This window comes from Lates calcarifer, linkage group LG12, assembly GCF_001640805.2.
Source record: "Lates calcarifer isolate ASB-BC8 linkage group LG12, TLL_Latcal_v3, whole genome shotgun sequence".
NCBI lineage: Eukaryota > Metazoa > Chordata > Actinopteri > Centropomidae > Lates > Lates calcarifer.
Window position 1 is genome coordinate 2,471,224 of NC_066844.1, and position 13,442 is coordinate 2,484,665.

At 39.0% G+C, this 13,442-nt stretch overlaps 1 protein-coding gene and 3 non-coding genes across 4 annotated transcripts; 3 read left to right on the forward strand and 1 right to left on the reverse strand.

Annotated features, from left to right (window-relative positions):
- Positions 1-2,861: 2,861 nt before the first annotated feature.
- zgc:171566 lies at positions 2,862-12,979 on the reverse strand. Its single transcript, XM_018661970.2, has 9 exons — positions 12,568-12,979; positions 10,308-10,422; positions 9,358-9,408; positions 8,841-8,925; positions 8,237-8,375; positions 7,124-7,230; positions 6,656-6,746; positions 6,092-6,229; positions 2,862-5,493 (listed from the first exon to the last, which is right to left on the reverse strand). Exons 1-9 carry the CDS (start codon positions 12,689-12,691, stop codon positions 5,372-5,374), a joined length of 972 nt encoding a protein of 323 aa, XP_018517486.1. The 5' UTR covers positions 12,692-12,979; the 3' UTR covers positions 2,862-5,371.
- Positions 6,983-7,054, forward strand: trnat-ugu (transfer RNA threonine (anticodon UGU)). The gene has a single exon. It is a non-coding gene; the product is annotated as a tRNA-Thr (tRNA).
- Positions 7,517-7,571, forward strand: LOC127143152 (U7 small nuclear RNA). Its single transcript, XR_007814377.1, has one exon. It is a non-coding gene; the product is annotated as a U7 small nuclear RNA (small nuclear RNA).
- On the forward strand, positions 9,812-9,868 carry LOC127143150 (U7 small nuclear RNA). The gene has a single exon (XR_007814375.1). It is a non-coding gene; the product is annotated as a U7 small nuclear RNA (small nuclear RNA).
- Positions 12,980-13,442: the final 463 nt, after the last annotated feature.

Here is a 13,442-nt window from a genome sequence, read left to right on the forward strand (position 1 = left end):
ACTCAGCTCTGAGACGCTGGGGGCATGTCCACTGAAGGCGCTGAAACCACACCCACTCTATAGCCCTTTTCACATACAGTACAATGTGAATATAGAATGCAAAAATGTGAGATGCTTGGCTGCAAAATATACAGAAGCTGAAGCTCCACTGTGGCTGGTTGAGGACGTATTTTATTTGGTGGGATGGGAGGGTGAAGGGAAGGTGGTAGGTTCAGCCTCATTTAAAAGTGACAGTGTATTATCGGTTTAAAGTTTCACCAGTGAAAGTTTGTAAAACTAACTGGAGTGAAATGGTCACTAGCAGACGAGTGTTGGTGGTGTTTCTCAACTCTCCATTAGTGTATCTCATCACAACTCACATCACAACTAGTCCACCTCCTCTTAATGCCTTTGAAAATTTAAATAAGGCGATGACCAAGCTGTTCTGTAAACTGTGGCATCCAGGGAAGATGCATTTGTGGGACAACAGCATAGCTGGTTAGCAAAACCTGTAATAACTTGCAGTCGCCCGGAGAAGCAGTGATGTGAATGCAGTGCTGCTATTTGTAACAGCCCATAAAATCCTGAGAATGAAACTGATGAAAAACTGTGTGACAGTCTAACTCCACAGTGCAGTAATACAGAGTTTACAGACTTTACACATGTTTTCTAACTGAACATGTGTTTAGAGACAAATCTCTGAATTTAATAGATACCATAGCAAAGGGAGGGAGGTACAGAGCACTCACCTTCAAATTAGACTTTCAGTCATTAAGCAATAGGCACTGTACATTTTTTTAAGATTAATTCAAATATGCATTGCCCTAAAGATGATGATAATTTGAAAGTTAAGATACACAAACTGGGTTGAATCAGAGCAAGATTATGGTTCATCTTTAAAAAAAATTAATGAAGCTGAAGAGGCAACATGATTACATGTGCAAATTAAATTATGTGGGAATCAGCTCACAGCACTTTTGTTGTGAATTTAGAGTCTGAAGCAGCTCCTCATGCTAAAACTGCCTTGTAAGGAGTTGACTTGGGTAGTACAACCTCACGCTGAATCAACAGTTTCATGGGTTCATTGGGTCCAGCAGATGTTGTTAAAATGCATCACCTGGATCTTTACTGTCATCTGCAAACAAAAGGACTGAATTTACAGCTGAAGAATTTCAAGACAAGGCAGATAATGCTTGAAGGTACTTTACATGATGCTTCAGTCTTACAGTTGGCAACAGACAGGTAAGATTAAATCCCTGATCGTATTCTGTGCATTCAATAAGGTGGTATCCCACTGAGGACAGTTTTGACCCTGATGCAGTCTGCCTTCTCACAATCAATTAGCCCACATACTGTGAGTGAACACAAACAAGGGTCCGTGTGGGGCCTAAGGATCATTGCTCACACAGGCCCCACTTGCAACTCAACTTGGCCCCATTAACCTCCACACAGGCAGACACACATTAGGCCTGTATGGAGACAGTGGACAAATATGGCCCATCAAACTCATGTGTGTCCCACAACGACATGCTGGCTGGGTGCCTCGTTCCCTCTCGCCTCATTCATTCTCTCCTCCAGCCCTCCAGTCTAACTTGTGTTTGTCCTGACAGCTGTTTTCACTCCTCCTCCCTCTGTTTTCCTTCCTCCCTCGTTTCACTCTATCCTTGCATCCTCTGTTGTTTTCTCTCCTCTCTTCAGTCCATTTCACTTTCCTCTTTCTCCTTATGTCCTCTCCTCTCTGCTCAAGACATCTTTAAAAACACTGCTTATCTTTCGGATGATCCTTGAAGCTTCAGTACATCAGATGAAAGAAAAAGATCCTGCAACAACTCAACAAAGCCATGAAAAAGAAGCCAAGGAGCATCTGTGTGAATGTCTATAAGTCCCTCTGGGTAGAAAAACTCCAACTCACTCAAGAGGTGCCTAGAGTGAGCGTTAACTTGATCTGTTGTCTAGACAAGTCTTTATATCTACAGTCAGATATCTCAGTAGCAAGCAGTCACACACAGGGGCAATCACAAATACACACACTGTATCTAAGGATCAGCGGCCAAGTCTGTTATGTATAATGTATGAAACAGCGGTGACCAAAGAACAGTTTATGCCTGAATAAATATTTAATTCAATGCCCATGTTTCAGAGAAAAAAAACTTTCAGCACTACTTTTTGAGGTCAGCAGAGTGGAAGAGATGCTCCCAAGTCCCACACACTGGTATCTGAAGTGCTGCATTCACAGGTTTTTGGTAGAGTAGGAAACTGTATGACAATCAAATCATTACATTCTGACAACATGAAGGGATAATTTGAGATGGAGCAAACTGAAAACACCTCCATCTGTTTGCTTTGAGTTATATTACTGCTAAAACAGGGAAGATTTTCCTACCTTACTAAAGCAACAGAAACATATCATTGGCTTGCAAGCCTTTGATGGAATCACACATTCTTCCTCAGCTTACATAGTATCTATCCTGAGTATCTATATTAGTCCTTTGACTTCTATAACTTTTGATCTTATGTTGTAGGAATATATAAAATCCTGGAAATCAAATCCACACACAGTGACAGTGTGATCCCCACTGTTAAGTCTTATGACTGTCAGTGTGTATTCAGTGGTATCATGATGCCATCTAGTGGCAGACCTTTGCACAGACAACAAAACGCAACACCACACAATCTTTATTTTTCTCTGAGCTCTGTCTAATTTATTTAATAGTTATTTTTTAAATAATACAAAGATTTGTTACATGTGGTTATAAATAACACATAAGACACTTTTTTCTTTCTTTCTAAAGTCCTAATGTTTAAAAGTTTATTCATGTCCATCATGTATCATGTATGCACCAACTGACTGCTAGCAAAAAAAAAAACAAAAATGAAAACAATGGATTTTTAATGAATATTTTTTATTTATTCATGTATTTAATTTTGCTTTGGTTGTATTTTTCACAAGAGGACTTTACGTGCTTTCTCTCGCAACAACAAAATATAACATTTTGATGTGTGATGAAGGTATACAAAAACAAGCAAGCAACCCCCCAGAAAAGTCCTTTGTCTGTTAAAAACCAAAAATAACAAGCCTTATTGGTTTGGTATAGTAGTTTGAGGATGGTGGCTGATAAATACTTCAAAATATCTCAACACACTTATCATGCCTTACCACATCATTAAACATTCAAGGTTAAATTGTTCAATCGTGAACTGATCCTCACCATCCATTTTTTCCATCAGCATTGTTACTGTCATAAGAAACATCATTCCTACAAAGGTTTCAGGTTTCAGTCCCCCTTTGTACAAAGTGGATGTCATAAGCCTACTAAAGTATGTTCCAATGTAAAATCTAAATAAATAAATAATGTGCGCCGGTGTGGATACTATACTTTCTCAAATCCTGATAATGTTTAGAGACGTGGTATACTCTGACAACATGTTATACAAAATACTTTTTTTAATGTCCACAAAGACACACAGAGTACAATCATGTTTAGATAAACTGTTTCTCAAAAGTCACCTGTAGAGGTTTGTGAGTTATTGATATTTCTTCCTGGAACAATGATAATGCAACTTCAAAACAAGACTATTTCTACAATACTTTAAAGTATTTCCTGAAAGTTGTCATTCCTGGATGGCAGATGTAAGATGCTGTATCTGATAGATATTGGGGGATTAGCAAGATAATGTAAAATAAAGCCAACACATTAAAATGAAAAATTACATGTAGCAAAGTATGGTAGCATTTCTGCAGAGGAAATGTTTAAGACTAACATTCACTTTTCACACTGATATTGAAAAAACAGTTTGTTACAATCTAACTTAACTTTAAGGACCAGGCTGTGGGATTTAGTGGCATCTAGTGGTGAGGTTGTAGATTTCAACCAACTGAATACCTCTCTCTCTCCAAGCTTGGAGGAGAACCTGTGGTGGCCTTGGGGTAACATAAAAACACAAAAGGCCTTCTTTAGAGCCAGTATCCACTCTGGTTTTCTGTAGAAACATGGAGGAGCATATGCAAATATGGCAAGCTCAGTGGAAGAAGATCCACTCCCTATGTAGAGCCAATGACAACACAGTGATTCACAGTTACAGCTGATAATACACTAATGAAAACATATTCTATTTCTACCAATAGATCCCCCTAAATCATACACCCTGGTCCTTTGAGTAGTCCCCTGCTGATGATCAAATACAACATGGGAAAGGAGGTAAGTCGGTGATCCATTTTAAACCTGGGCTTAACTGTCATTTCCATCAGGCTTTGGTTGTACTGACACCAACCTTTAAAAAAGGCTAACAGTCCCTCCCAAAGAAGCAAACGGCAATGTGCAAACTTGTGAAATTCAGTGCTTGTCTGTACTTACACAGGCTTACACTGCAATGTCACAGACTAGAGAAGCTTTCGAATTAAGAGACTGGAAATATCTGCACAAGTTTTCTAAAGTGGTACACACCAAGTTAATGATTGCATGATAGGGGTACATCTAATTAGACTGGCTCATTTGTCCAAAATATTACATTTTAGTTTAATTATTCACTCAAGCCAAACAATCACACAGGGGGAGCTCTGGTGCTGGTGCTCACCAAAGGGAACCTGGTGAAAAATCAGAGGTGCTGTTTCCAGAGAAGGGTGCATTTATCTTTGCTCAGATCTCATGTTATCTGACTGACATCAGAAAACATGTTAACATAGATAAAATTGAAATAGCAGTGATTTAGAAAATATTGGCCCCAGAGTAGGTGTATGCAAACCTAGGTTATTTGCCATAATTTATCATATATAATTCTGGAGATGAAACAGTAGAAATGGTTCATATACAGATTAGTTGGACAGTCATATTTAAAAAAAAAAATAGAATCATAACACTGTGTTAATGTAGGAATTATATGAAATGTGTTATGGCATATAGATGAGTTTCATGTACTTAAATTCTATTCTAAATGGTTTTATTATTCCAAAAATGTTAGCTAATGTTTTACTTTTTTAAACATGGGTGTAGAAAAATCCTGCAACATCTTGGAAATGCAGAGTAAAAGTAATCACTGTTTTTTGAATTGCTGTACTGGATCAGTGGCAGCTATCACTGTAAGCTATATCTAAATTACATTTCCATCTACACACATTGACACTGTTTGATTTTGTACTTTTATGGTATTAGAAAAATCATTTGAGTATAACATTTTATTTCATTTACTTCTAGTATTGTTCACTGCTGTATACTGTATAGTCACTGAACTGTTGGCACTTCTGCATTTCCTATTACTGTGCAAATCAGCTATGGTACACTGCTTAATATTGATTTGATGTTTGAGGATACTATAGATGACATTGTTGACAATGTTCTACCAATGACAGGTTCTGACTATAGACTGAGCCCAGGTCTGTTTCATTTTCTGTCCATCAATCAAAGTAATAGTTCTGAACAAAGACAGCGTGTATGCCTCTGTAGATGGGAGAGAAGTTGTAGATGAGAGCTCTCTCTTCCTCCAGAAGACTGGAGAAATTATGGTGATTCTTCATGGCTGGAAGAGAGAAAGAAAGGAAGAAAAAAGGGGGAGAATGAAGAGAAAAGAATAATGTAGTGATTTAACTATCTTTCTTACGTGGTAATAATTTGGGCTTTGTACAAAGATGATTGGGTGAAATGCCACCAACATCTACAGGACTGCTCAGTACCTGATGTGTCACTGAATTTAATTTGAACTTGAATAATTCAAACATTATGACAGTTTAGTTCAAATAAGCCTCATCTACTATAATTGATGAGAATCACAAAAAAAATTTGTGCATGAAATGACATAATTAGTTTCTTTAGTTGACATTACGCCAACATGGACACACAATCCTGAAAGTACTCAGACAAAATTGGCATTTGAAATTGAAATTTATCTGCTAATGAAGATTAAGTGATATGACTGAAATCTCCAGAAAAGCTACTAAATTGGTTGTTTTCAGTCTCATTGTAATCTGCAACAAATCTAATGAAGAATGATTTGTAAGAGGAGTAGAAACTGTTTGGGCAGAAATCATTCCTATGATGCATTTGTCTTGAACAAAGGAATCCAGAAAAAGGACCTAGCATTTAAAAGAATAAACCACACAGAGGTTCCACGTGTTTACCTTCAGAGACAAAGAAGCTGGCAGTGTAGAAACTGGCTCTTATAGCAGAAGTGGAGTGAATCATGCCCGGCTTATCTATCCACTCAAAGGGGCTTTTCTCTGGATGCCACTGAACAGCGTAAAATGGGTAACGGTAGGCTGAAGAAAAACCAGACACACTATCAGCAAACAACAACTCCATCATGTACTGAAGAAGTCATTCTAGCCATTATCTTTGGATGATGTCAATAAGACCATCGATCACTGTCATCATCATTTCATCTGTTTGATCACCTCTGCAGCTCCAAACATCACCTGAAGCTGAATAATCAACATCAGTAAGATATAGTTAAAAAGAATAGACAGCTTTATGTTATTGTAGATTCTCTGAAACACAGGACTCAGTGCTCTAATTTGTGTTCTGAACAATTTAAGAAAGTGGAAGTCATTTTTATCAGATCATCATTTCTTTTTTCCTGCAGGACTGACTGAGGTGTCCAAGTAATGGTGTCATTTGGTGATCTGGTGCCATTTGTATGCTGAAAAACATAAATGATCTGTCACTCAAAGTACAATGAACAGTACCTTCCATGGTGGAAATGAACTCTTTCTTCCCATCGTTGTTAGTGGACAGGATCTTGTAAAACCTCTTTAGCTTCGCATTTCGACTGAAGTTCTGTTGGTGCAAAGGCACAGATTTGATATTAATATAAAATGTTTGCATGTCACAAATAATAAATACATGTATATAGAACTTTGTTCAAATTAACTGATGTATTGTAATTTGATAGGTCAATTAAGAGGTGAGTTTAAACATTGTTGTTTTTAACAAGAACATACAGTGGAGCAGATTCCTTGTATTTATTTTTTATTTACTTCCCTGCATTTACTCTTCAGGCCCATATGTAGTGAAGCATGGTGGCCAAGTGGTAAAGTGTTGGTCTTGTAAACCAAAGGTCATGGGTTCACTCCCCATCCATGCTTTTCAAAGGTACCTGACTCCCTTAGATAATGAATGTGAAAGTAAACTGGAAAAAGCAGAACAGTTATTACCTGCACTGACAGGCTCCAGCTGTGAAAGTTAGAAGTGATGTTTTCCTCAGCCAGAGACTGCAGCAGATCCTTAGGAAAATTCCGAAACAGGCGACTGGACTGGGCCGCTAGTGGGCAGACGCGGATTTATGGTAAAGACAAACAGGTGGAGAGTAAGTTATAGTTCATTTTAAAAGGTAATTAAAAAGCTGTTTAATCTTTGCTTTTATGTTTATTTACACACGGTTCCTTAAACATAGCAGAAATCAAAATGACTCTTCCATATAGATCATATGCCATTGATGGTCTGTGTCATTTGCATGGGATACGCCCACATCCTACCATTCTGAGCACCATGAGTAATGCTGCTGTGGGTCGAATACAAGCCACATTTTGAAGAAGTTTAGTGTTAGAAAGTTTTGCTCTTTTAGATATTTTCTAGCAGGAATTCTATAAAAGGAATTCCACTTCATTTGTACTAAAAATAAGCAATGATGTACTTCATGAAGAGATAAGAGAGCTGTGGTGTGTCACCTTTTATTGAGCAGTTATTATTGAACAATGACACCACTACTTGCTGAGAATCAAAAATGAATCACAACTGTAAAGTTTAAGCAAGTAACAATATTTGGTGTTATAAGAATTAACGTAACTCAAGACTATGAGCGTTAATCTTAAGAGGTGGGATCCGCCCACATCACTTCCACATTTAGCTCCATGACTGTTACTATGAAGGCAGATGGGTGTTACAACTTGGAAAAATCATGCACATAGTAATTGTTGCTCTTTGTGATACATTCCTAGAAGGGTCCCAGTAAAAGGGATCCATCATTCTACTGTTAAAAATAAAATAATACTTAATATTATAGTTCTAGACTGTATGTTAGACACAACATAAAGAGCAAAAATATTAGGCAGTAATTCTGAAGCTTATGTTTTTTTTGGCTCAAAGATGTTTTCACCTAATCCCCCAATTAGGCTTTTGCTCAGAACTGCATAGGCGTGCAAAGAGAAAAGAAAATGAAAAGGACTGTAAGCTGAAACATGAATTCCAGCTTAGAAAAGAGATGAGTGCAACAGGAGAAAAGGCAAGCCTCATGACAAACAGCAGAGGACAGGGACGCTGAAGAATACCTAGTGTGAGTGTGAGTGGTAGAGCCACAGCCTTGGTATCAGTGAGGGTGAGCAGGTTTTTGTTGGCTGTGAGGACAGACAGCTGCTGGAAGCCCTGGCAAGTTCCCCAGATGGGGAAGTAGTCCCCAGCATCGTTGGCCTGTGGAAGATAAGAGCGTGAGGAAGGAGAGGGGAGGTGGAATGCCATTTTATAACCTGTAAACAGTGATATCCAAGGACTTTCCACACAGAATGTGCTTTTTATCTACAACCCAAGTGCTTCACTCTCATACCTTTATACAAAGGACCTTCAACATTCAGATTTTATCCCGGTTACAACATTCTGAAGATCCATTGGTGTAAAATATGTTCTAAAGGTCCAAGTGAAGCTACTTTGGCAATCTTTATCAATCTTTTCAATTGGCATTAAAAAGACTTTTGTCCCTCATTGCTTACATTGGAAAAGAAGAGATCTCTTGACTGCCAGTAAGGACAATTACAGCAATCAAATAGCATGAGTCTAATACATAGACCTGAAAAATGAGAACCTGTCCTTTAATGAGAGGAAAATGAAACCAGGAAAATCAGGTTAGAGCAGTAACAATTTGTTGTTTTAATGTCTTACCCTCAGAGCCAAGTTGTAAAAGATCTTGGCAGCTTGACTGAATTGTGACGTTTGAAGATCTACATCTCCTCCTGGCAGCAACAACCTAACGAGAGACCATGCTACATGTTAGACATTTCAGCTTCATGCTGGGTAATGCAGCTCAAAACAGTAGAAGATGTGACATGCACCCTGTGCGCCCCCAAGCACCTCCTGGTTACACCACTGTTAGTAAATGTAGCGTTTAATTCAGTCAAAAAACAAATGTTGACTCTGATCATAGGTCATTTCTGGGGATGCAAAATGCAAAACTACCCTCTTAGCCTGATAACCATTGTATCCAGTCAGCTAACATGGTATGGAGTATAAGCGGATACAAACCATTGCGACGTGTAATCTCTTTGTATCCAGTCTGTTTTTTTCTTTTAGAAGTTGTGTACACATGGCCAATAAAACCCTGTAGTACACTGTAGACAATGACAGAGGATGATACACAGGTCACTGTGTCATATAAAGAGCAGAACACTGTTTAACTCACCCATTTATTGAGTAGAATATCTTTGCATACTCTTCTTGTGTGCGATTGATTCTGGAGAACAAAAAAAATGGCAAGCAACAGAACCTGGTGAAACCCATCAACTATCAAAGACAGTCAAATGCATGATGAATCACTCTGGATTAAAGCAGCAGATTTCTACACATAGAGGCACTTTTTGCTCAGTGACCAATGACCAGTCAGACCAGATCAGTCTGAATGAATGAGAATTTAGACAATATAAATCAGAATGACTGTGACCTCAACATGTAGAGGATACTGAGTCTGTGGGCAGGCTGAGGGCTTTTCTGTCACTGACCATTCATATACAGGGAGGAGGAGAGGAAAAGCCTCCCTCTCACCTGTATAGGCTCCGCCCACATCAGACTACATCAGGCACCATGACTGATGGTGCTGTGAGTCAGACTGGCATCACATCGTAACATGTACAACAGACAGGAACTATTGCTCTTTTAGTAATTTTCTAGCAGGATTCCTATAAAAGGAATCCCCCTGAACATGTGAAAGACAAATGCTGACAGTTGTGTGTTTTTAAGAAGTATGATAAGCCACATGTGCCCTGCTGTTGTGTGGAAATACTTGTGCAACATAATCTCTTCATGAAGCAGATCATATCTACATCATTATTGATGTTTGTTTATTCAATAATAATTTTGTTTGGCTGCATAGTAAACTGATCCACCAGCTGCTCTTCTACTGTATAAGAAGATACTGTTGCCACAGTAACCACAAATGTCACTAAATCTGACTGGAAATGTAGGGATTACATCTTGAAATCACTATATTTCCATGTGAAGCAGGTTGTAACTGCATGAATCTGAGTATGTGGGAAAATAGTGAAGCTGCGATGTGCATTGAACTCCCCATGACAGACGAATCCAGTCTGATTCATAACTCTGCAGGTCACTAATCTAATAGCATAATTACTGTACCTGATGGGTACAACCCTGGCCCCGGCTCCCTCTAGGTATTTGACATATGAGGCTGCGATGTAAGAGGAGCCCTGAGCAAGCTGGTCTCCTGGAAGGTTTTCCTGTGCCAGCACACCTTGGCAGAAGAAGAGACAGATAACATAACAGATTTTTTCTTTGACAAGGAAAATATTTGCAGACGAAGACTGAGTATCTGACCGATCATTTAGGGCCAACTTTCAGTTCCTGTCAGCACACAATTCAAAAGGTAGTATTTAGCATTAAAGTAGTTTTCATAGCTAGAAAGTAGTCAGAGATCACCTCCATCAAGCCTGGACAGTTAGACCTACCTACAATTAATTTAAAATTTAAAAAAAGTTCAGGAACTTTTAATCTGCCTCAGAGTACAGAGGAATGAACTCTTGGCACCATATCCTTTTTCATTAGAGTACATTCTGTATTTGATGAGAAAAAATCTGACATATTCAAAACTAAACCAAACACGTAATAATTGTTCCTGCTGCCAAAACACAGGCAACACCTGAATGAGGTGACACACAAAATCTAGAACAGTATGAGGATGTTAATGCACTTGTTGCTTTACTTATAACCACAAGTCATGAGTCAAGGTCTCAGTTTGGAAACTTGCTCTGACTTCTGACCACAGCTGCATCCAGATAACAAACTGTACTGTCATAGTTCTGCTGTCCTATCAGTAAAGACAGAGACTGTTTTTTAAACAAGCAGACTGATGGTGTTATGAAACCTGATGTGTGTTAAATGTAATAACCTAGAGCAAACATTTACAGACCTCTCATATTATATCTAATTATAATGAGACAAACATCATGGAAAGACAAACAAAGGATAATTAAATCACAAGCAGCCTTTCACCTAGGGACGCACCGATACTGACACCAGCAACAGTTCCCTGTTCCTGTACTTGTACTCCTGTTCATAAAAGTGTCCTGATACCACAGCACCCAATACCACTTTATGGCAGCGTTCATTTGGGCGGTCGGGTGCTAATTGAGAGCAAGGAGGAGCAATGTCGGCGGTGTGGGGGTATTTCAAAGTGGATGGTGCTAACAAAAGCAAATTATGCTCTGCAAAGCTGTCAAGAGGAGGGACGAAAGCAAGTACTTTCAACACAAGCAATCTGATAAAACATCTAAAAAACAGCAGCAGTGTGGAAAGTGAAAGGCTTTTTAGCTCAGTGTCCCACATTGTAGATGAAAACTGAAACAGACTAACAGCTGATAATGCAGAGAAGCTGCTTTTCATTAAAAAAAAAACCTGCCCCTCACTTTTTCAAAATAGACTTCTCACAGACAGGCATTGCTGATTACATGATAATGCCTTAGTTGTTCTGCCAGTTTTCTGTTGGTACAGTTATGTTTCACGGCTATATTTAAGTGAAATATGTGGCAAGGCTGTTTGCAGTTAAATGCTAAAATGTCAATAACAGTACTTCTATTTGAGGTAAAATGTATGGCAATGCCATATATAATGGAATGTTCAAATGTCAGTCACAGCACTTTGTTACAGCCAGAGAATGAAACAATATCTGATGAAAATAAAACACGTTTTCATGTAAATGTACAAAGTGTAATGGCATTAATAAGTACTTGTATTGGTACTCGGTATCGGCAAGTACTCAAATGTAATTACTTGTAATTAGATTGAAAAAATGTGGTATCGGTGCATCCCTACTTTCAACCAATCCAATCTAATCATTCATTCACCCCCACCCCACCCCCTATAACCACCAGGAGATGTATTTAAAGTGTTGGAAATACTTATACTAAGTGCTATTTACAAATATTTAGTGTTATTTTTGTGCTGAAACATACCTTTGAAGATAAATGAGGATATGGGATATATTTACACTGACGGATGGTATTAACCTCTAATACTTATACAACATATTGAGAATTACTGAAATTAACGCTGGTTTTGGTCAAACTGATGCGGTTTCAGTGAAGTATCTCTGTATCTGCAGCCCACAGAAACATAAGACACTCCAGAGGACATACACAGTAAGATACACTATAGGATGTGCATTAGCTGGTTGCATTTAAAAGATGACATAATAGTAAGCACGCGAACAGCTTAAAACATACACACATACCCTCTCTGTCCACACACACACACACACACACACCTTTTCTCGAACATTCTCGATGAGAATTACATAAGAGCCATCATGACCAGCGTTTACAGCCGGTCTCTGCACGGCAGGGACAGACACAAACGGTCATTCACACGGACGGAATCTTACCGATGATCGGTCGGTAATTGAGCTGTTGGTTTCTCGCCGCCGCGCACAGAAGCGGACCGTAGCACAGACAGGCGGTCAGCGCCGCGAGCACCGCTGCAGCCGGCCGACACATCCACAACACCATGTGGGATTTAAAAAAACAAAAAACACAAAGCCGTTGGAGATGATGGGTGTAGGGATGAGTTTGCAGTTTGTGATGGAAAATATCAAAATCGGTGTTTATTGTCTATAAAAATAAAAAAGACACAGATTTACAAAAATATAGCCTATATAATTAAAAAATGTCTCGAGTGAAGATGCTGGCTTCCGGGTGATGATGCTGTGTGACTGAAGGCTGACTCTCCTCTCTTGCAGTCCTCTGCTCTTTACCTCCGTCCAGGCTTCTGTACAAGAGCATCAAGTCAGTCACGTGTGGAGCTCCCGTCCACAGACTCACGTCAGCTGAAGAGCCTCCTCCTTTCCGCACACCAGCTCCTGTCCGGCTACTCCCCCCGTTAATTGGTAGCCTACAGCTCAGGTAGAACATTCCAGCTGCTCAGATTACCTACAACAGGCGTGTCCTGATACAAAGAAACCACTAAAACAGATTCTTTCAGAGGGTTTCTGTCTTTCCTCGATCAGCTGTCTTCCTCCAATCAGCAGAAATAAAAATGGTTATTTGGAACAGCTAAAGGTAACGTAGCCTCCTCTCTGCCCAGAAACAACGACTGCTCATTTTTTCGCGTAAAATAACCCACGAAGAAACATGTTTTATTATTATTATTATTTTGCTTTTTATGGGCCATGACGAGCAAGTTAATTAGAATTACAAGAGCTAGAAGAGACTTCTGCCCCCCACATAGAACTACATCAGCAAGAGAGGCCTCTTCCTTCTC

What these genes read in the sequence shown, in the direction of transcription:
- zgc:171566 (XM_018661970.2), bottom strand. Translation starts at nt 12,691, where the DNA reads ATGGTGTTGTGGATGTGTCGGCCGGCTGCAGCGGTGCTCGCGGCGCTG. An exon ending in TTTACAACTTGGCTCTGAGG is followed by an intron (nt 8,376 to 8,840) that starts GTAAGACATTAA and finishes TATCTTCCACAG; the next exon opens with GCCAACGATGCTGGGGACTA. An exon ending in CAGCTTCTTTGTCTCTGAAG is followed by an intron (nt 5,494 to 6,091) that starts GTAAACACGTGG and finishes TCTCTCTTCCAG; the next exon opens with CCATGAAGAATCACCATAAT.